Source organism: Peromyscus californicus, unplaced genomic scaffold (genome assembly GCF_007827085.1).
Source record: "Peromyscus californicus insignis strain IS unplaced genomic scaffold, ASM782708v3 Scaffold_4__1_contigs__length_199733344, whole genome shotgun sequence".
Taxonomy (NCBI): Eukaryota; Metazoa; Chordata; class Mammalia; order Rodentia; family Cricetidae; genus Peromyscus; species Peromyscus californicus.
Window position 1 is genome coordinate 127,841,002 of NW_026294562.1, and position 24,240 is coordinate 127,865,241.

The following is a 24,240-nucleotide window of genomic DNA, read 5'->3' on the forward strand; positions in this document are numbered from 1 at the left end:
CTCTGTACACACACACACACACACACACACACACACACACACACACACACACACACAGATACATTGTTTTCAAAGTCTAAACATGAAGTCATGAGGGAAGAGAAAGAAAGCAAAAGAGGCTCCATGCTGGAGCCACAACCTTGAAGTGAAATGGAACTAAACAGCAGAGAGGGAGAGGGGACAGGGGGAGGGGACGGGGATGAGGATGCAGTGACCTTGTCCTGGTGTGAGAAGGGCACAGAAACACCACATGGCCTACAGAAGGGAAGACTGGAATGTACTAAGCCACGAGGCTGGACTGTGCTTTTAGGTAATAACCTTTGCGATTCCTTTTCTCTGACTCTTTCCCAGGGTGCATTTTGAGTCTGGTTCTCCTAGTCCTGTAGAAAACATCCCCTCCAAGTCCACTACTAAACACACACTTAACTGAAGTGTCCCCATTCCTGCTTCTTATGTGTGTTCTCAGTAGCACCCAAGACATGGGTAGGTAATTACAGTTCCATGCCTAGGGCCAGGAGGATGTTTGCTTGAGTGTGTGTGTGTGTGTGTGTGTGTGTACCTTGAAACTAGACACTCTATACATGCATGCTCACCATGACCATAGAGCCTTCCCCAATGCCTGTCATATAGGTACTATATGGAATTCATACTAATTGGAACAACAAAAAAAGTAAAACAGAGAAACTTGGCTATGACCTTCTCACCTCAGAGTTTTAATAAGAACAACAATAATAAAAACAAAAGTGTAAGAGCAGTACATGACAAGCTGGTGGTACCTGTTTCAAGGAATGGGAAAAAAAAATGTGGACTTGCGTTCTCTACTAAAGGTGGCACTAGGAATCACACCAAACTTGTGAGGTTTTTAGTTGGTTGGTTGGTTGGTTGGTTGGCTGGCTGGCTAGTTAGTTGGTTGTCTAACTGGTTGGATGGATGGATAGATGGATGGATGGCTAGCTGGATGGATGGATAGATGGATGGATGGATAGTTGGTTGGATGGCTAGCTGGATGGATGGATGATGGATGGATAGATGATGGACGGATGGATGGATGGATGGATGGATGGATGGATGGATTGATGGTTGGATGGCTAGCTGGATGGATGGATGATGGATGGATGGATGATGGATGGATGGATGGATGGATGGATGGTTGACTTGTGGATATATGGGGGTTTTCTGCAAACTCTTACTTTCACATTATCATATCAAAGGCACTTTTGTTGAAAAAACAGGCAGGTTCCCATCCCCCCAGCCAAGAAATAGGAGTCTCTGTCCCCTCTCCCTTCATTTGTAGAAAGCACTGTTGGGTCCCAGTGTGCCTGTGTCAAGCCCCTCTTATGACCAGATGTCTCCAAAGAGTACACAATCTGTTCAAGAAAACAGGACTAAAAACCTCCACCCAATTGCAGTGTGATGTGGTCAAGTGGAGAAGTTGATGTGATGAGAGTTCTCTTTGCCTCTGGATGATACCAGACCCAAAGAACGGCGGGCTCCCCACCTCCTCGGCTTCACCCCAACCATCTTTTCTGAAATTCCCTACAGTAATCAATGACAGGAGATGTGAGAAGAGAATGAAGTTCTGAGGCAGCTCCTTCATGTAAAATGTTCAACAACACCTTGAGTCCCCGTGATGCTCTCCAGAATCACCAGCCCAAGCAAGCCCTGGGGCCTAAAAGGTCCCTACCCAGTGTCTGTGCCTGTCTCTTCCCCAACAAACCATGGGATCTGAGCTGACTAATTCTCAGGGCAACAGGGAAAGTAAGGGGTGTGTGTGTGTGTGTGTGTGTGTGTGTGTGTGTGTGTGTGTGTATGTAGCTGTTTGTTACATCTTGGTCACTCTCAGTGTGGGTGTTTAAAATTGAACCGAGCTTCCTGCCAGAAGGTGCTGGAAGCATCCAAAGTAAAGGTCCGGCAGTCCATGGAGATAGAATTTGTAAGGAAGCCCACCCATAGCAATGGCTTGGGCTGTAGTAGCTCTGTGGATTTTTTTTTTCTCTTCTTAATTGTCAAAATGAAGTCCTCACTCAGACACATGCTACTAACATCCACTTGGTCATAACCTTGGAGGCTCCTGTCCTTTCTGAGCTATTCCCATCCAACCCCTACCTGTTGTGAGCTACAGTGACATTTCTTGTGTAAAGCTGCTTTCTGGTCTCTAAACCAACATGGCTGGAGTTCCTGCTTTCTACTTGGAGCATGCTGGTGACTTCCCACAAGGCAGTCGGGAGTAGTCAGGAGGACCCTAAGGCAGAAGGCTTCTTCAAACCCAGTACCTCCCAGAGCCTTGGAAAACCTGAAGTAACCCGGGCTACAAGAGATCCTACCATAAGAAAAAAAAAAAGAAGGTTCAACATAATACAAGTCCCCAAATGCATATTTAGACTAGTTATGATCTGAAGCTGGCCATTTATAAATGTTAAATTCAGTACACACACACACACACACACACACACACACACACACACACACACACACACACACAAATAGACCAAGGCATTCCTGGGAGAGAACTTGATATTCAAAGGTACAACCTTGTGATCCAACTCACACATTCCAGGACACTCTTGCATTGCCTGGCAGAGTTAGAAGGCATGGAAAGTAGAAGACCAGGGCAGAGGGGTAGCTCAGAAAGGATCTTGTAGTAAGAAATCTGATGTTGAAAGCTAGTGGTACCCATGAAGGAGTCCTGAGGAGTTTACAGGAGGCAGAGAGGCTGCTGAGCTCTGCAGTATAGAAATCATGCCCTCCCTGGGAAGGACATGGCAGGCTGTGGACCTGGGAGCGGTGCATGTCACAATGATGGGGGCACTAGCAGCTCCTGTCATTTAGGGGTGAGCTAAAATCCAAAGGTGATGGAACTTGGAAGGGGAAGCACTATGGGGAGAGATGGGGGAGCTGTAGACACTGCCCTGTTTTTGAATGAACTAGGCGGGGGTTGTCCTTCCCTGCGGGAGAGGTCTATTAGCTGTAAGAAGGCATGAATAGGTTAGATGTAAGGTATGGATAGGTTAGATGTAAGGTGTGGATAGGTTAGATGTAAGGCATGGATAGGTTAAGCAGCCATGTGCAGTGCGTAGCTGTTCCAGCTTTGACCTAGAAGTACTACCCCCAGTGAGGCTTCCGGTGACTGTCACGCCTGCCATGATGATCAACAAGTCAGACAGCAGAGTGCAGTTGCCTAGAGGCAGACAGAGGAAAGTTGGAGGTTAGTACATGGGTCATGCTAAGGCTCAGCAACCCTAATATCAAGGCAGGACTGGAAATAAATGAGGGGGAAAGAAGTTTCCTGGGAAAACCAGAGGAAGTGTTGCCACAAGATGAAGCTGGTCCCTGAGATGCATCAGAGTCTCACCTGGTTCATGGGCAGTGCAGACAACAAAGACTTGATATCTTCATTTCTTTTTCTCCATGGCTGTGGTTAAATTCTCTTACAAAAGTAACTTCGGGGAGGAGTTTGTTTCGGCTCACATTGAAGGTGCTGTCTACCACGACTGGGAAATCAAGGCCACAGGAGTTTCAGACAGTTGATCACATTACCCTGGTAGTCAAAGGAGACCGATGGATGCAAACTTCACTCAGTCCCCTTTCTCCATTTATACAGTCCAGAATCCCAGTCAGGGAATGATACCACTCCCCGTCTTCTCACTTCAAGATAGCCCCGCACAGGCACAACCAAAGGCCCTTCACCAGGCCATTCTAGATTCCACTGAGTTGACAGCACCAGCCATTACACTTGGCTTGTGGCCAACACGTGTCTGTACCTGCTCAAAGAGGGAGCAGGCCTCCCTACACAAGGGTTCTGTCCTGCACAGTCCCATGAACTATGGGCATGTGGCATTCAGATGTGTCTCCTATGTGAAGAAAAGAAAATGCATGAAAATAATCTCCAGCAGCCCTCCTTTGGGATAGACCCCAGATCCACATCTGAGGAGGCCATGGAGCATTAGAAAGCATGGTTGTGCTACAGCTAACTCCGTCTTTTCCTTCCTTCATGGCTTCCAATGGTACCCTAATGGGTTGCACAGTGGAAACACAGTTGTCCTAAGAGACTTCTTAGGCTCAGAAAGCAATAGCTGGTTTATTCTGTTCTGAAGGATGGTGGCCATCTCCTTCAATAACACTGCATCAAACGTTCACATGGGCTTCTATTTGAACCCTACAAGACCCGACTTACAAAGAGGATATCAAGACCAAGAAAGATTCAGGGCTGTAAGAACAGAACCCATGGGAAGCTAGAGCTCCAGGCCCCTATCCAGTGGTCCCACCGTACCTCCTTCCATCTAACAGTGAGGCTTCCTGAGAGGTGACCAGCATTGCTGCTGAGAGAGCCGGAACGGCCATTGTCCGAGGACCAGGCAGGGTCAGAAGGAGACGCATCAAACACCCAGAAGAAAAGCACCTTCAAAGTCTTCCCTTCCCGTGTGTCCTCTAGAAATTCTGTCATGAAAAGGCAGCAGCTGACATTAATAGGGAACGCTCCTTCGTCTGAATGCAAGGCCATCAATAAAGGAACAAAAGAAAAAGAAGAAAGCCTGGTTGAACACGGAGGCCTTTCAAGTCGCCGCCAGGCAGGTTCAAGAGCAAAGTGTGGCACGTCGGACGGGCGCTCTGCTCCTCTCTAAAGAGCCTGGGTTTATCCACACCCTACGACATGAATGAAATGAGTTTTCAGGGTTACCAACTCTCTGGCTAGGGTTCTGCAGTAGCGCATTTCTTCCACAATAAAAGAGAGGGGAATGGCAGCCAAGGTTAAGGCAGAGTCTGAAGCAGAAGGACTGTCAATAATGGACGCAAAGTGCCTGGGTCATAGACGAGTATGTTTTCATAGCAAACCGTTTCCAAGCACAGCCTCCAATGACTGGACCACACTTTATCTGCTCAGAGTGATGCAAGTAGAAAGTCTGACTTGAATATTTTCCTGAACTGTCTGCTCAGCTATTCCAGGACTGTTTGTGGAATAACCTTTGCTTCCTCTGAATTCACTGGCACACCTGTGACTGCACACTCAATTCTTGCCTGCAGCCAATAAAGGGGAGGTACAAGACACCTTCTCACAGATACATGAAATCTGGCCTCACATGAGTGACCTCCTGAAACCCCATGCTCTGGGGTTATTCACTGGGTGATCCTGGGCAAATCCTGGAGACTTTTTGAGCCTTGGACAGCCTAACTCTTAAAACAGTGAGAAATAAGAAAGTGAATGTACCATATTTCCAGTACTGTGTCTGGCATACGGTAAGACTCCACACATGAAACCATGACTATTTTTAATGGCTTTTGGAATCTTCATATCCTTCTAGGCAGCATTTTGTCTACATGGCTAAGTGGGACAAGAACTGTCACTCGGAATAATGAAGACATGGCTCTTGGGGAGTGAGTGAACTTTGGTAGTGGGAAGGAGACCACTTATTCTGGAAGGAAGAATATGCATACCTATACACTCTTTTGACAATGTTTTTGTATTTGGAAATGCTGAAGATCTAAATTTTGTAGAAAAAAAATGAGGGGTTGGGGCTTTAGCTCAGTGGTAGAGCGCTTGCCTAGCAAGCGCAAGGTCCTGGGTTCGGTCCTCAGCTCTGGGAAAAAAAAAAAAAAGACAGAAAAAAATGATAGGTAATTCTCAGCAAAATCTGCTTGGGTGTGAATATAAAGAAAAACTGAAATTTTAAGAATTTAGACATCATCTGCCTGGGCACCAAGAAGTATCAAGGAGGGATTTTACACCATTGGAGATAGAACCTTAAGTCGTTGAAAGGAAACAATCTAAAACACCACATCTCTGAACCAGAAGGACTGATGAAGACGTCCCGTGAACTCAAAAGCACCCCTTTACTTGCAATAATCTCTTCCTGACAGCAAGCTTCCTCCAGGATGCCTATGGATGACATTTTTCATGTGTCTTCTAAGGGAGAGAAGGTCTGTTCAGGGCTACCCAGTGAACCAGACAGAGGGTTAGGACTACACCCAGGAAACCCACAATATTCTATCCTGGAAGAGAGAAGTAGCTCCCACTGGCAAGTACTGCTGGAGGCTGAGTCAGATGGCACGCTGGTCAGTTTTTGTCAACTTGACACAAGCTAGAGTCACCTGGGAAGAGGAAGCTCAACTGAGCTGTCTCCATCAGCTTCTACGGGGCATTTTCATGATTAATGATTGATGTGCAAGAGCCCCGCCCACTATGGGTGGTGCCACCCCTGGGTAGGTGGTCCTGGGTTGTATATGAGAGCAAGCCAGGGGGAACAAGTCAGTAAGCAGGACTCTTCCATGGCCTCTGCTTCAGTTCCTGCCTCCAGGTTCCTGCCTTGAGTTCCTGCCCTGACTTCCTTCATGGTGGACTAGTAACTAAGAGCCAAGCAATTGCTTTCCTCCCCAAGTTGCCTTGGATTATGGTGTTTGTCACTGCAATAAAATGCACACTGAGACAGATAATGACTGAGAAAAGCTGTTGCAAGGTGGTCCTACAAGAATTCTCTAATAGAAACAAGGCAGAGCAGAGTGGGACAAAGAGAGTACTGGTAGAGAGGAGGAGACGGCTAATATAGAGGAGACTGAGAACATTTGCAAAGTGATGGGAAGAAATATAGAATTGGCTGAGGGGAGCATGGAATTAAGAGCTACTGAAGATTAAGGCAAGGTTCAGTGAATATATATCTAAGTGACAGTGGGTGGGTGTGAGCGAGCCTGAAGTATGGGTGGTAATTCAGGGCTGGGCTCTTCTACCAGTTTTCTGAGTTCAGATCCCAAGGTCATCACTTCCTGTGTGGCTCTGATCACATTTTCACCTTCTCTGTACCTCCACTTCCTCTTCTGTTGGATGTTCGTTCCTCCCTCGAGGGCTCTAGTAAGGCGACAGTGAAGTAAGGGAAGATTTGTGGAACTGAGCCTGGCTTACAACACCTCCATGATACAGATCAAATTATGCAGCTCATGGGAATTGTTGAGTTCATGGAACAGAGAAGACACGGTGGATAGAGAGCCTCAAGGCAGAAGGGATTTGATCCAGAACACAGGTAGAGGCACTGGCTTTGGATAAGGAGACAGCGGGTTCCTCTGTTGTAACACGAGAAAGGTGAGAGGTTGAGTCCTTCTATTAACGAATATTAATTGAACCCTGGAGGCAATGTACCCAACCCCACTGAGGGTGGCAATATTAAGGCAAGCATGCCTCCATCATGGAGCTAACGCTGTAGTGAAAGACGGTACCTTTAATAAGTGAGTGTAGTGATTAAAAGATTAAAGTAATGGAGAGTGAGGAGAACCGCAGGGAGAATACAGGGGGAAAGTAGATGCTATTTTAAATGACGGTCAGGAAAGGCCTGGCTACACAGATGACATTTGCACAAAGATTTGAAAAGGGGGAAGTGTTCCATGGGGATCTCCCTGGAGCAAACACCACAGGGTGAAGGCAGAGCTAACACAGAGCCCTAGACCCGGAGCATGCCTGGTGGATGCAGGTGGAAGAACATGGGAGTATGTCTGAGTTCTCCATCCTTCCTCCCCAAGTCCTGCTCCAGGAAGCTGAGCCTTCTCTGGAGGAGAAGGATACCTGCAACTGTTTTGACTCATCTCTTCCTTCCCCAGCCCTTCCTAGAACACACTGGGTATGCGGGAAGTATGCTTCCTATGGAAATACTGGCATGAGCAGGACTCCAGACCCATGTTTGGCCATGGTCTATGGTGGGGGCACTGGGAACTGAGTGTAGACAGCACCTTGCTGCAAAGAGGCTGGAACAGCAATGCAGGTTGGAAGGCCCTGACCTGTAGAGAATGGGAATGTATGAACTCAGAAAAGGCTTTGTAGCTGTGAACATTGTGTTGGTTGTTCTTGTTGCTGTGACTAAATATACAACAAAAGAAACTTGAGGAAGGTAGGGTTTGTTTTGACTCACAGTTAGAGGGCTACGACCCTTCGTGGTGGGGAATGCTTGGGAGCAGGAGCAGGAGGCAGCTGGTCACATTGCCTTCCCTGTAGCCAAACAGTAAGCAGAGTGTAAAACTTCAAGGCCTTCCTTCCAGTGACCCACATCCTCCAAAAGGTTTCACACCTTCCATAACGGTTTGGGACCACATGATAGGACACATGAACCTATGAAAGAGACTTCATAGTCAAACCTCAACAATACCTGACACTTAAAAGCCCTTGGGGCTAGAGAGAGGGTCCACTGGTTTAGAGCATTTATATAGAGAACCAGAGGACCAGAGTTTGGTTCCCAGCACCCACAGTAGGTGACTCACAGCCTGTCACTCCAGCTCTTGGGGATCCAATGCCCTCCTTTGGCCTGAGCAGACACCCACATGTTCATGTGCATGCTAGCACACATACAGGTAAGTAAAAATAAAATGGTTTTTTTTTTTTTTTTTTTTTTTTTTTGGTTTTTCGAGACAGGGTTTCTCTGTGTAGCTTTTCGCCTTTCCTGGAACTCACTTGGTAGCCCAGGCTGGCCTTGAACTCACAGAGATCCGCCTGGCTCTGCCTCCCGAGTGCTGGGATTAAAGGTGTGCGCCACCACCGCCCGGCAAGTTTTTTATAAGCCTTTTCCACTCGCTTTTCACCAGATCCAGCTCATTTATTAGCATAGATGCATACACTTTTGGGTTTTAAATGCCTTGTTATCTGGGTCTGCGAACTGGAAGGACTTTAGGATGCAGCATTATTTTAGTTAGTTGTGTATAATATATGTATCTTTTAATGATTTGGAGGTCAAGTGCGACATGAATTGGTAACCCCAGTTCATGCATCTTCTCAGGTCCTCGCTTTCGTTCACTCTGAGAGCATTCTGGCTGGAGTGATAAATCACACTGTCTCCCCCTGGTTAGAGGTAAGGAAGAGGAAGGATCCGGAATAAGCCTGGTGTGACATGCTGGCATCCAAGAGGCTTGTTTACTTGCATTTTGATGTGCAGATACCTATAAGTACTTTTATATAAAGTCTAGGGAAATAGGCTGGAACGTAATCAAAGCTCTAGGTTCTCAGGGATGTTTTCTTAACTTAGGCAGAGGGGAGAGCCAAGAGTGAGATAGTACCTTTTTGTACAGCAAGGGAAACTGACAAGAAAAAAGTTGGCGGAAATCAAAGCAAATGTATAAATGAGATCAAGCCAGCATTTAAAATAGAAGACGGGATGCCAAGGGAAGTGCTGAGAAACAGAGAGAGCTCAAGGGCACAGAAGACAGCCATCCTGCCGAGCTGGGTAACCTTTGGCTTCAGCTACACCCTCGGAAGCCTGGGGCTGGAGACCTCAACTGTTACCAACTCAGCACCGTCAAGGTTGACACCTACGCACATCGCCAACTTTTCTGTGTCCTGTGGAGCCTCCGTGTCTACGGGGTTTAAGCACTCCACTACAAGAATAAGGCCTGCTGTATAGAAAAGGAGGCTCAAATCCTGGGCAGCACATTGTGCAGCTGTTAGGCCTGGCCTGGGAACCAATAAGGAGAGAAACTGCCCATCCGCAGGGCAACACCAAGAACAAATTGTGTCGCTTCCTGTGAAATTCAAGCTGTTAGGAGGAATGTCTCATGCTGTCGCTCCACATCCTGAAGTGACCACCAGCCAACTCTAGTGTGATCGTGATGGCTCCACACTGGTGATGAGCTGGCCTTGCTGGAGTTCAGAACCCACGTTAGACCTGTGAATGCCACTTATAAGCATAAGGAAGTCCTCAAGGAGAAATGTAGCTATGATGTCTCCTAGACTACAAGGAGCATCTTGCATCCTAAAATAGGAGTCACCAACATTCTATAGTAAGCAGCTCAAATCTGGCCAGCTCTCTGGTACCAATTTCTGTCTTAGTCACTGTTCTATTGCTGTGACGAGACACCATAAACAAGGCAACTCTTATAAAAGAAATCATTTAATTGGGGCTTGCTTACAGTTTCAGAGGTTTAGTCTATTAGCATTGTGGCAGCACATAGGCAGATTTGGTGCTGGAGACACAGCTGAGAGTTCTACATCTGGATCTTCAAGCAGTAGGAAAAGAGAAAGCCACTGGGCCTGGCTTAGGCTTTTCAAACTTCAAAGCCCATCCTCACTGTCACACTTCTTCTAACAAGGTCACACCTACTCCAACAAGGCCACATTTCCTAATCCTTCCAAAGTAGTGCCACCCCCTGATGACTAAGTATTCAAATAGACAAGGCTATGGGGCCATTCTTATTCAAACCACCACGTGGTCCTTAGGTTAAGAATGGAAAGCTGTCAAAAGAACGACATTCATGGTCAGTGGTTTGCAGTGTGCTCTGTGTTTTTTGGATCTTTGCCTTAGATCATGTAACCTTTTCAACAACCACACCAGATACTATTACTCAACTACAGACATGGAAGCACATAGAAGTTTCTAGATAGGCCAAGTGGTAATCTAAGATCAAACAGCTACTGACTAGTTTATGGAGAAATCAGACACTTGGAATTTTATCTCAGAGCTTGTTCTCTTAGCCTGCTTCCCCATAGGAAAAGTTCCCCACTACTGTAAGGGCAGAGCCTAAGTTCCAGAAGAAAGACTTAGGTGGCACATGAGTTCACAGAGGAAAAATAAAGGACCTCAGAGAATCAGGGAAAGAGTGTAGGAGAATATGGCATACATTCATAATATTCATACATACCCATAATAATGGCAGGAACAGTAACTTTTAGTTAAGCATAACCTTAGCCATCCTGCCCCCCCTCAATTAAATTCTTCTCATTAGCAGACTGATGAATCTTTTGAGTAAAAAACATTCTACTGGATTATTATATTTTCTAATGTCATCAATAAAACATTTGTGGAAAATTTTTCTCTCTTATTTCTGAAGGGTATGCATATCTTTAATTTTTCCTCTTGGCTCATAAAGTCTAAAATACTTACTGTCTGGCTTTTTAAAGGAAAACTTAACTGACTCATACCCTAGAGGATATAAAACCTTGGAGGTGACTTGGAATGTGATTGGAAAAGCCAACTACAGCGTGGGTCAAGCCACTCCTGTACCACAGCCCACCTGTGAAGGTCAAAGGGCCATCTCAGGTGTTGGTCCTTGCCTTCCATCTTGTTTGAGACAGAGTGCCTTGTTCACTGCTCCCTATGCTGGGCTAGTTGGCCTGCAAGCTCTGGGCATCCTCCAGTCTCTACCTCCTATCTCTCAGCAGGAACCCTGGGATTGCAGATGTGCAGTACTGCATCTGGCTCTATGTGTGTTCTGGGGATCTGAACTCAGATCCTTATGGCTGTGTGCCAAGAGCTTTACCCACTGATCTATCTCCTCAGTCCCATTTTTAAGGTAGTAAAGGGCAAAGACACGAGAGCTTCCACATCTTGGAGTTTGGGACAGATGACCTTGAACTTCTTGTCTCCTGATGATCCCAGCAGTTACATCACTGTAGTCTAGCTTGCAGACAGATACAAGTCCTTCATAAAGGATTCTCCAATGGTGATCACTGAAGATGCCTTGGGCTGGGATTACTGGGATGGAATACTTAGAGCAAAGTCTCCCCTCATGTGTGGAAGCATTCTTCTTGATGTGACCATTGAGAGTGGTTTGAAAGAAAATGCCTCCCAAAGGGAGTGGCACTATTAGGAGTTGTAGCCTTGTTGGAGTAGATGTGGTCTCATTAAGGAAGTGTGTCACTGTGGAGGCAGGTTTTAGGTCTCATATGTGCACAAACCGTGCCCAGTGAGACAGTCTACTTCCTGTTGCCTGTGCAGCTCCTCCAGCACCATTTCTGCCTGCACGCCTGCATGCTTCCTGCCATGATGACAATGGACTAACCCTCTGAAACTGTAAGCCACCACTTCAATTGAATGTTCTCCTTTTATGAGTTATCATGGTCATGGTGTTTCTTCACAGGAATAGAAACACTAACTAAGATACCATCCCAAACCAAACTACAAAAACTCCAGGCAAGCACTCACGAACCACCTCCCATTCAGAGTAAGCAATGGAATTATGGTTGCTAACTTTATGTTTAGGACCTGTACTGAATCAGTCTGGGGTCCCTTGCTCATCTGAGCAAGGATATCCAGCCTTTCAGAAGACAGAGACAGGCAGCTAATTTTTGGCAACTAATTCAAAAAATTCTGGGCAGTGGTGCCCCTGAGCCATCACATGCAGGTCATCAGGGGAGACCTCTGCTCCTGTTCAAACCACAGGTGTTTAACTCTGGACCCCAACATGGAGGGTGGGGCTGTCCCCTACAAAGAGCATCTTTGTGATGTTCTGCCTCTCAGAACTCAATCGTCAAATATCAGATCTCCCTGGCACACTGGTTGGTGGACAAACTTTGAAAACATGACATGAAGTCAAGGAAGCCACGTGTTGTATGGATCTATCCACCTGAAATATCTCGAATAGGCAGATCCATAAAGGTGTTAAAGATGGACCATGGAATCAAAGTTATGAGAATGGTGAGGAGGATTGTTTATTGAATGTAGTTTCTCTTTGGGAGGAGATGTTGTGAGGATCGTGATGGGTGATACCATCATTAGGGCTTCAATGTCCTTATGCTGTTGCTGAAATTTTTCAGTATGGTAAGTTTTAGGTATTCAGAGGAAAGGGCATCTTTAAATCAAAACCCTTGCTTGACCCTCAGTAGGAACCCCAGGTCTGCTCATGTGACTAATTACAAATTGTCCCCTCCCTCACCTCTTTCCTTATCATATGCTCATAGGACCATATCTTAGTGTACCCCTAGGAGTCAGTAGGTAGGAGCTCAGTAGGTTTTATGTCTGAATTAGAAAAAGGCATTCAGTATCCTCCCAACAATGTGAAGCAGCTACAAATTCATGAATCGCTCTTCAGTTTAATCTTCTACTCTCAAGATTAATCAACTGTTTAAGTTAGGTCCAGACTCTTAATTAAAGCTGTCAGGGCCTGAAAGTTCATTTTCCGAGCCCAGCTCTCTGGTGAGGAACTGCAAATGTGGGAAATTCTAACACAGATAGACACTGGGCATGACCTTGAGGATAAACAACGGAGCCTGATGTTCACATATCAGAATAGCACATTGTACCTCACTAACGTATACATTTGTGATTTGTCTATTGAAAAAAAAAAACAGTTAACACGATTTAATAAATTGCAGGCTGGGGTTGCGGCTCAGTGGGCAGAGTATTTGCTAACGTGCATGAAGCCCTGGGTTCCATCACTAGCACTACAGAAATGGGTGTGTGGGGCACACCTATAATCCCAGCACTCTAGAGGCAGAAGCTAGAGGATGAAGAGTTCAAGATAACCTGGGCTACATAGTGAGTTTAAGGCTAGCCTAGACTGTGTGAGACCCTGTCTCAAAAATAAATATTGTAAAATAATTGGGTTCTGATGCAGAAGCTGAGCAGAAATTCCTTTTTGTGTGTTTACTAGTTGTTTTCCCCAGAATGGATCCAACTGCATGTGGTTTTGTTGTGTTTGGTTAACAGGCCATCTCTTTCTTGTCTAGTTACTGTGTACTCTGCTCGGGGAGAACACACTTTCTAAACTGTAAAACTTTCAAGTGGCCAAACTTTGTCAACATTCTAGCTGAGAATATTGTAGAAAGATCAAACGGACACTTGTTATTGCTGATATTAGGGCTCGGTTATGAGGCTTTATGGTATGCAAAGTGCTTTCGAGAGGGTGGTGTTGTTGATGATGAAGATGATAATGATTTTGGTAGTCTAAGCATCTGTAGTTTTCTAATTCACTTTGTGATTGATTTTTAGCAAATTTTTCACCCGATCATCACGTTCTCTCCCTTCACTAAGCAAGCATTAGTTTATTTTAATAATGTTTGAGGCAAAATGTAATCTTAAAGGAAACAAAAACAAACCCTTCATTGGTCTGTGTGCTTCTTTCTAAAGCCGAATACCTTCAGACTCCCTGTGAGTGACACCCTGCCCTAGAGATTGTGCAACACAGTGTCTTGAATGGGTGTAATGAAGGTGTAGGATCAGGTGTGCAGAACTGAAGTCTAACTTAGTTCACTAAGCTCCGGGGCAAGGCACTCTATGAGCTACAGACCTGAACAGGACAGGGCCTCACCCTATTTAGCTTGTCATGTTAATAGTCCCCCAGAGAGAGGGCACACATGTCATACCGTGATGGGCACACAAAAGAGACTAGGGCAGGTCAGGAGCAGAGTGAGAGAAACAGATTGCAAGAGCCTTTAGTGTGGCTTCTGTAAGAAGGCAATGGGTAAGGATGGTGAGTGGGCTAGTTTGAGTAATTTCTGTGGGCTGTGAAGTATAGACTATGGTCCTGGTGTTCTCATATCTGGTCTTAGGGCTATTGTGCAAAGGAATAATGACCTCTAGTGGGAACTCCATCAATGAGGTGGTGGCATGTGGACTATGTCATGATTGGTTGACATGCTTGAAGGGCACATGCCCATGAGAGCCTTGATTATCTGTAGGTTTAGTTAACCCTAGGAGGGATGATATCTGCAGACAGCAAGACCCAAATGTCCAAACATCAGAATATGGAAAATAAAATACAAGGTCACTGTTCATCCTTAAGGGACACACACTGCAGTGGGACCAGGCAAGGAAGTGGAAGCTAGAGCAAAAACTCAGACCTTGGCCTCTCAGCTGTCAGAGGAGGGGTCAGATTGTGAGCTGACGGATTGGGAAAAGATGCTGGGGGAAAAGCAGCTGCTCCCGAAGGAGAAGGAAAGAGTGGCTGAGAATGGAAATCCCAGGTAGTTCTGAGGGAGGGCCAGGTGTGGGGCTTGGGGGTTAGCGTGGAAGTGTGGTAAGAATGATCTGCTTGACTGAGTGTGCTGGGAGGCACTAACCTGAAATGATAGTCACAACACAGGTTCTAGACCAGCAGCAAGCCCCTGCACCACATTCCAGGGGATGCTGGTAATTGGCGGAGACATTTTTGATGGTCACACCTTTGAGATGAGGAAGAAGTCTACTGTTAGAATGCAGTAGACAGAAGTCAGGGGTGCAGATGGGTTTGGTGGTGCATACCTTTAATCCCAGAAGAGACTGAGGCAGACATAGGACATCTGTGGTCTAGATAATGAGTCCCAGGACAACCAAGGCTACATAGTGAAACTCTGTCTCAAAAAAAAAAAAAAAAAAAAAAGCCCAGGATACTATAACATAGAGATAGTGGCCCCCTTCTAGCCTCACTGACAAAGAGATGTCCTGACTGAATGTCAAGCATGTCAACAATAGAGAGCCCTGAGTTAGTGTACGTATTTGACGGTAAAGTCTGAAGGATTCCATGTTCTCTGGGACCTGGCCTGAGGCAGAAAAGGAGAAAGACTTGGAGCTGGTGTTGGTCAAGTATTGATCCCTTTAAACCTTTCAGTCGGGGGCTGGGGACAGAGGAAGGAGATGTTGGTCTAAAGGCACAAAGGTCAGTTAGGCAGTTTTAAAGTTCTATTTTGTAGCACAGTAGCTACAGCTAATACCGTATTTAGTCAAGCACAATGTCTCACACCTATAGTCCCAGCTACTCAGGAGGCTGATGCAGAAGGATCACAAATCCAAGCCCACCTGGGTAACATGGCAAGACTTTGCTCAAATAATTATAATAACAACAACAATAATGTATACTTGAAAATTGCTATTAGGTTGATCTTCTATGTTCTCACAACAAAAAAAGACAACTATAAGAGGTAATAGGTATATGAATTATCTTAGTCATTTCATAATATATACATATATTAAGGCATCACAATGGACATGATGGATACACTTAGTCTTCAGTAATTGTGGGTAATTGACTGTAGGACTCTCCCACAGATACCAAATTCCACAAGTGCTCGAGTCCTTTATATAAAGTGGTACAGTATTTGCCTATGACCTATGTACATCCTTTCGTATACTTTGGACTCATTACTGCTAATTTCTAATACGATATAAGTGCTTTGGTGTACTGTTTGGGTACCAACAAGAAAAATGTCTGTTCAGCTTCAGTAGACACAAAAAAACAATTTTTCGGTTTTTTGAGACAGGGTTTCTCTGTGTAACAGCCCTGGCTGTCCTAGAACTCACTGTGTAGACCAGGCTGGTCTTGAACTCAGATCCACTTGCCTCTGCCCCTCAAGTGCTGGGATTAAAGATGTGTGCCACCATCACCCAACTAACATAAAATTTTTAAGGTGTCTTTTTATCCTAAATTGGTTGAACCCACAGATGTAGGACCCATGAACACAAAGAATCATTTCTGTTTTTATGTGTATATATGTATGTATATGAAGTCAGTGGTAAACTGGTAACTTAAGAAGAAAAGCGGGAAAAAGAAGAAGAATCCTTGTGGTGTCTCTGAAACTGTTCTTCATGAGGACAGGAACTGTGTGTTCAGCTTTGCCAGCAACCTAGCTACAATGTTACTCAAAAAATTTTGTTGAATGAATGATTTTTCAAAGTTAAATTAGATGCAGCATTCTCCTCACCTGGAGCCCCTGTAAGTTTCGTGGAAGCCCCCATGAGCTGGGTTTGCCTTTTGAATAAGCAGCATTTTAGATTCTGATGAAGGCGGAGCATTCTCCAGAATCTGTTATCTCTTCTTACCCTTCACATACACTCCCGGGCCCTCGTCAAACACTTCATAAATATGTTGCCATTTTTTAAACCCATTTCTTGTATTTCTTTAACTTTTTATTTATAAGCTGGTACTTTTATATGTGGATACAATATATTCAGATCATGTTCACCAGCACTCTGCTCCCTGCTCCGACTCCTGGTAGACCCCACCTGCACACACTCTCCCAACTTCATGCTAGCATTTTCTTCTAAGCATTTTCCTCTTTTATCTGGTCTTTCCCAGAGGGATATGCAAATATCCCCACTATTCCCCATGGTGGTGTGGGATGATTTGAGGGATTCCTCGGATAAATACTTTCCTTGTGATGGTTTTGTGGTTTTTGTAAATAAGTACGTGGCTATGACATCATATCTCTGTTTCTTGGATGGTCTTGCTTAGGACATTTTTAAAGATGAGTCTATTTTAAAGTTTAAATAAATGATAGTATTCATAGATGATAAAGGAAATTGGTTATAGAGATTTAAGAATTACTGGTTTGGGGAGCATTAGCATGCTGGTTAGTGTTTTTGCCAATTTAATACAAACTAGAGTCACCAGGAAAGAGGGGACATCATTGAGAAGACCCTCCATCAGATGACCTGTGGGCAAGGTTGTGGTACATCTCTTGATTAATGATTGACAGGAGAGCCCAGTTCATTGTGCATAGTGCTACCCCTGGACAGGTAGGTGGTCCTGGGTTATATAAGAAAGCAGGCTGAGTAAGCTACAGAAAGCAAGCCAGCAAGCTAGTAGGCAGAATTCCTCCACGGCCTCTGCTTCAGTTCCTGCCTCGACTTTCCTCAACTTACCTGGGAGCTGTGAGAAGAAATAAATCCCTTTTCCCACCTTAGTTGGTTTGGGTCAATGTTTTATCACAGCAACACCATGCAAATTAGGACAACTAGTTAAACTCACTTGAAGTTCATTTTGCTATCCAGAGTAAGGTACTCAAATTATTTCTTTCAAGATTGTTAGCCAACTATTCCAAACCATTTACTTAATTTCCCTTTGATAATGCTTTTAAAAATCATGTATCAACTCTTATACATGCAGTATTTCTAGACAATCTCTTTTGTTTCATTAATCTTTTGTTAGTCTTGAACTACTACTGCACTTTTAAATACCATGTTTGACTTACTATCTAGCCCAACAGCTCTTCCCTCCCAAGTGGAGAGCTGCTTTGATGGCTGGGGTCTGAGTGAGGGGTGTGAATGGACACCATACCAAATGAAGCCCCTGGGATCAACTGGGCTGTGGTTCAGAACTGGGACCTGTGATATGTCACCAGATACCAGTCAGAAGGTCAGGAGTTCTGCCTTCCAAGTAAAATGGAAAGACTATAAAACCAAATTAATTAATTAAATACTAGACATTAAATGAGAGTAAGTATGATGTTACTCTGTGTCATAAAGAACTAGGCTTGGAGGGGCAAAACTTGATGGTGGAGAAATCCTAAAGGCCCTCTTACCACCTCCAATTATCTGGCTATGAAGGAGGAGACTATTGACTGTCAGTAAGTAACATTGAAACTGCATTTCAACAGATCAGAAAAATACATACATATATATGCATGTGTGTATATATGTGCAGATGCACATATGGTGATATCTGTATAAATCCAGTGTGCTGTTTTGCCATAACTGCTTCCCAAAGAATTCTCCTTTAATGACACAGTTTCCCCAAATGCATGGCTTCCCTGGGGATATTAATTGTTTCTTTGCTGTATACTAACTCTTTCTCTGAAGGGCTCAGCAGAACTTTAAAATATAAGTAAAATTCAAAATACCTTCTTAATCACATAGCCTATAAATCAGGGGGGGGGGTGGCCGTTAATGAAAAAAATAGTTAAGTCTTACGTATGACTTTTCTACAGCACAGGTACAAAGTGGGGAGCCAAGGGCACACATTCATGCTTTACCCAGTCAATGAAATAGCAAAATAGGATGATGCTGCATGGCCAAACAACCGAATCTGTCAGCTGAATAGGAAAGGGACTGAAGTCTTGAGCTTTGCAAGAGCCTGTTCTCCAGAACAAAGGATCTCATTCATTGCCCACATGCCTCCTGTTCCCTCCACCCTACACAGTAACACTGTTAACAGTATGCATCCTGCCACTAGAAAATAAGTTGTTGCCACATTTGGTTAGGGGTACTACTGGTTGTATCTTCTTGCCTCTGTTGAATTTCTGGTGTCTTCAATTCAGAGTGAATGTGAGGAACAACCTCTCACTACCCATGAATGAAAGCAAGAGATGAGAGCGAATGACCTGAGTTATGCTGGTGCAAATGCCATGTTGGACTGAATCACATCGTCGTGTGGATTAGCCAAGGGAGATGTTTCCAAAGCAGTCTATTACCAATCTCAAATGGGTGTCTCAATTTGAAGTATCCAGTTGGGAGATGGGAGGATCTGAGAGACCCAAATCCCCATAAAATTCCTGGGCTGTGCCTAAGACCAAGACATGGCCCATTATTGAAAGTCCAGAATCAGATGTTGTCATCTTCCTGTGGTCCCCCAGGTGAGCTCTGGGGTCTCCTGGTGATTGAAGAGGGCTTTGCAAGGAAGAGCTGCACTGATAAATAATGCATTTCCTTTGTCTTGCAGGAATTCTGGAGGCAGAGGTACAATCAGATCAGCTGTGAACAGCTTACATAGCAAATCTAATAGGTTTGTAAATTAGATTTTGTGTTCATTTGTTTTTGCTGTAAGGCACCTATTAATCTGCCTCTCCTCTTTGCTGGGTGGTGCTCTTCTTACTTAGCAAATAGATCTGTTTCATTTCACTTTGGTTTTGCATTTCCTTAATCACTTTTGAGGGGGAGCTGTCAGTGGGAGATGACATGAAACAGTCCATGGGGCTAGAGAGGCTGTAGAGATGGGAAACACAGGTGGGTAAAAGTTACCTTCTGGAAAAGAGCCCGCCCACTTTGTAGGGCTTGAGCTAACACCAACTTTCCTGTAACCTGCATTTTTGCTGAGTAGTGGAGCCCCTGGAGCAAGCTAGGGCTTTAATCCAATTTTGTTGTAGTTGATGGCTTGTCTGGGAGGTTCAGATGAGGAGAAAGCATTCAAGAACTTTGCTGAGACATCTGAAAATACGTAGGAAGTCAACTAAGTAATGTTAACTCTAATTAGTGGATGTGCACTCTAAATTCTGAAAGAGCACTCTTACATTGTGGGACTGGAAGCCTTTGGGACAGTCCCTGGCTAGTGCAGAGATTGGTGCAGGGAACTGGGCAGGTGCTTTTGCAAGGCAACAAAGCCAGACTCGCTGCAGACACCTCTTGCTTCTAATTCTCCGTTCTCCACCAAATGATGAGTCCACCATAGCTCTGACCTCTGTCTCAAAGCCCAAGCTTAAGGAGCAGGGAGGTAAGAAGCAAGCCCCTTGACACGAACAAAGGCTATTGTTCAAACTCAAGTTATTGTTTTACTTCCTCATTGTCCTCTTTTGATACTGCTGGGAGTGAGAGGTCCACAACATCCAGATGCCACAGCATTCGGTTTTGTGGTTTACGCTCCATGTTTTTTTAGGTTTTGAGCATACCCAACCTGTAGAGTATGACCTTGATCTTGACCTTGCCTAACTGGCTTGAGAAACCGTTCCCTCTACCCTTGACATCATTGCGTCTACAGCTCTAATGGCCTCAACCATGCGGCACTTCAAATGAAGGGTATCTTTTGACTAAAATGCAAATACGGCAGAAATAAAGAAAGTCACGTGTCCAAGACTTCTCTCTGTCCTACTGTGGGAAGATGCCCCCTTTTGGAGAAAGGTGATCCTGCCCCCAAGGCCCAGGTCTCCATGGTAACTTGAGGAGGCACTGTCAGATTGAGTCTGAGACCTGAGCAGAGTCTTGGAAACCAGGCAGGGCTGCCCTGGGTTCAACCCTGAGTTTTCTAGGTAGGACTTCGGGGAAATACATTCACCGTCTGGGTCTTAGTAACCCGTTCGATTACATTGATAAAGCAGCAACTTTGAACTACTGAATATAAGGCTCTAGCTTCTGAGATGATCGAGATGTTCAGTGGATGCTTGCTGCTGTCACTGGACGTATTGATAGCATCAAAGATTGGTGACTGACGGCAAAGTTCAAGAGTTGAAAGATGAAGCAACTTAATCCCAAAATGTACCTGCAGTGTTTGGGAGATGAGAGAAGGGTCCTGACACCTGAAGGCCACATTCACAGAAGAGAACTAATCTCCCTCAGTAGTCCAGCTGGGCTTGCATAGCACAGAACATATGAAACATGTAAATAGAGGCTGTCCCTGAGGATAGCTAAGCTGTCCCCTTTATTGTACAGACATGAAGGCAAAGGCCAGAAGCCTAAAGGGACCTTCCCATGCCCCTAGCCAGATAGTCACAGAGCCAGGGTTGAAGCCCAGCACCAAGGATGTCTCTGCATGATCTCCCTGATAGCTAGGAACTAGGGCCAGAATGACATGTTACCATTATCAGTGCCTGGATTCTTCACTTCTTTGAACACCTTGTGCCCAAGAGGAGCCTAGAGACCCCACCTAGAGACTTCTGAGCAGGCCCCCACTGCAAGCCTCCATGAGTCCATAGCTCTGCAGATGCTTTCTTCCTGAGTGTGCCTGATGCCATGCAAAATGCCCAGTTTCTGGGGAGCATCACCAGGGACCAAATCCACCTAAAACTATGAGATGCCAGCCATGATGCTTTTCGGAAGACCATACTCCATCCCAAACAGTAAAATATTTCTGTCACTCACCCCTACTAATGTAAGTTAGTGAATATTGGAGGTCTTAGGATGTGACAGCTGTACTCACAGTCCTGAGTTTACTGTTCTTGCCTCTAGCCACGCATAAGTAGGCAGTAAGTACCAGGGCTGGGAGGATAACTCGGTGGGGAGAATGTCTGCTGCTGCACAAGCATGAGAAGATGTGTTCCATCTGAAGAACCCACATTAAAGAACAATAAAATTCAAGCCAGTTACAGAGCTGTGCACCTGGAATCCTAGCACTTGGGAAGCAGAGACAGGTGGGTGTCTGGAGCAGCTGGCTAGACAGTCCAGATGAACTGGGGAACTCCAGGTTCAGGGAGAGACACTGTCTCAAAAAATAAGATAGGCCAGGCGGTGGTGGCATATGCCTTTAATCCCAGCAATCGGGGGCAGAGGCAGGCAGATGTTTTTGTGAGTTCAAGGTCAGTCTGATCTACAAAACAAGTTCTAGGACAGGCTCCAAAGCTACAGAGAAACCCTGTCTTGAAAAACTAAAATAATAATAATAATAATAATAATAATAATAATGAGAATAATTGAGGAAGACATCTGTCATCCTCCTTTGACCTACACACACACACACACCGAGAGAGAGAGAGAGAGAGAGAGAGAGAGAGAGAGAGAGAGAGAGAGAGAGAGAGAAGTACCAGAGGGGATGCAGCTAGACCAGCTGGAACCCTGGGAGGTGGTAGGAAACACAGCTATCCTTTAAGAACTCTAGATCTTCAGAGCCTGGCGTGTTCCTGGTAGATCCCTTCTTTCTGTAAATAACTAGATTGGAGAGGTAAGGTGATTTCCCACAGATGCCCAGTTTGTGAAATACCTCCGTAATGCATCCTCTTCCTTCTATGAAACCATAAAAATTTCAACGTTTGGGCTTTCTATTTTCTTCCATACGTTCCCTTAAGCCTGCGTGCTAGATAAAGTACATTAGCCCACTCTGAACCCTTTCATGGTCTAGCCTCTGCATAGCTACATGGTCTATCCTCTGCAAAGGTACAAGACAAGTGCTGAGAACCAGAGGAGTAAGGAATGTGGAGGGATGGAGGTGAGCAGACGGGGTGAGTGTGCCATACAGGATAGACCCCTAAGAAGAATTTCTTCTCTGCCTGCATAAAGCAAAACAGAGTATTGAGTTCAGGCTTCGCTAACAGGATTTCATCTTGCTGAACTTGGCTGTTCCAAGATAAATGTAGAAGACAGAGGTGTTTGGTTTGAACCCTCAAAAGCTCTAGAATTCAGCATTACAAACCCACTTATCATTCTAACCGGGAGAATGTGCTGCTGGCTAGACAAAAGGAACTTGGGACGTGACCCACATGTATCTGTGTGCGTTGGCAGGAGGCAGGCTGGCTTCTAGACTGCCTTCAAAGCTATCAATGTAGCCTGGTTTCTTAGAAACCTACTTGCATAGATTTCAAGTATATGAGTTCAAAAGTCCTCCCGTGCCTGTTGTCCCTGAGTGGGACAGGAAGATGTTTTATATCTAGCATAGTGATCTGCCTCAGGAATACAAAACCAGCCAGCTCCTTCCTCCATGCCAGGCTTCTCAGGACCAATTTCAATGTCAAATTCAACAAGTGGTTATTTATTGGACACCTGCTATGTTAAACCGTTATGAAATGGAGACATGAGTGAGCAAAATCCCACAGTTGAAGTCTGGTAAGACAGGCAGATAGATACAACACTAATAACTCAATCATAGTAGGTATTTTTTCTATGAGCAAAAAAAGGGCAGGGGATGGAGGGTCCAATGAGATGGTACAGTGATCAAAGAGACACTCCACAAAGACTGACAGTCTCGATTCAATCCCCAGAACCCACATGGTGGAAAAAGAGAATGGACTCCTGAAAGTTGTCCTCTGACCTACACACACACACACACACACACACACACACACACACACACCAACCACACCACACACACACACATACACACACACCACACACACACCCATCACACACACACACCACACACACACACACATCACACACACACACACCACATACCACACACTACACATCACACACACACACACACCACACACACACACCACACACATACATCACACACACATCACACACACACCACACTCACACACACACACACCACACATACATATACACACACCACACACACACATCACACATACACCACACACACACATACACACACACATACACATACCACACACACATACACACCACACACACACACACACACACACACACACACACACACACACATGTAATTTAAAAAGGTTTTAAAAACAAGAAAGAATTAGGAATGAGGGGAGGAGGATGACGCCCCAGGCTACAAGGACGTTGTCCTGCGTGAGGTTCAGCTGTCTCTAAGTTTGCGGGCCATCATGTAATAATTTGCACTTTTCCCTTGTGGACTTGCCTCTCTGTAGCTGAGAAGGGAAGCTGTACTGTCCTGGCAGAGACTGCAGGTTCCCCCGAAAGCTCAGAGATGGGAGGGGGGAAGAGCGGTTGTAGGCCCCCACTTCCTGCTTCTAAGAACCAATGTCTTCAGGCTATTCCTGAGGGAGAGAGTTCGTGCGTTCTAGAAGATAAATAGACTTCCCTTCTCAGGTAATAACTGCAATTTTGCTCTCGTGAAGTTTACATCCCAGCCCGTGCAAAAACAAAACTATTAGACTTGTCATGGGCAGACTCACAGATCATGTCTACCTTCGTCTTTTTTTTCCCCCTTCCAGAGCTGAAGTTGTAATAAATGGTTCTTCACTGCCAGCTGTTGTTGATAGAAGTAATGAAAGCATTAAGCACAGCATCCAGCCAGCTTCATCCAAATGGAGACACAACCAGACGCTCTCCCTGAGGATCAGGTATCTATCGGCCATCACCTATAGGAAAAGAAAGAGAGGCAGGCCGGGCTTTCTTTCCCATCCTCAGTTCAAGTCTGGAGCTCTGCTTCTGGGCAGTGCAGGCCACAGGCATCTTTCTCTGGCATGAAGAGTTGCTTCTTGTTTGTCGTTACCTGGTA

At 45.1% G+C, this 24,240-nt stretch overlaps 1 protein-coding gene across 2 annotated transcripts in view; it reads left to right on the forward strand.

Annotated features, from left to right (window-relative positions):
* St8sia2 (ST8 alpha-N-acetyl-neuraminide alpha-2,8-sialyltransferase 2) overlaps positions 1-24,240 on the forward strand; it is an 89,167-nt gene that overhangs the window by 17,587 nt on the left and 47,340 nt on the right. For both annotated transcript variants that reach the window (XM_052712110.1, XM_052712109.1), the window contains exons 2-3: positions 19,093-19,155; positions 23,954-24,082. In XM_052712110.1, coding sequence (XP_052568070.1) covers positions 19,093-19,155; positions 23,954-24,082 — 192 coding nt within the window. The remainder of the gene's footprint in view (positions 1-19,092; positions 19,156-23,953; positions 24,083-24,240) is intronic.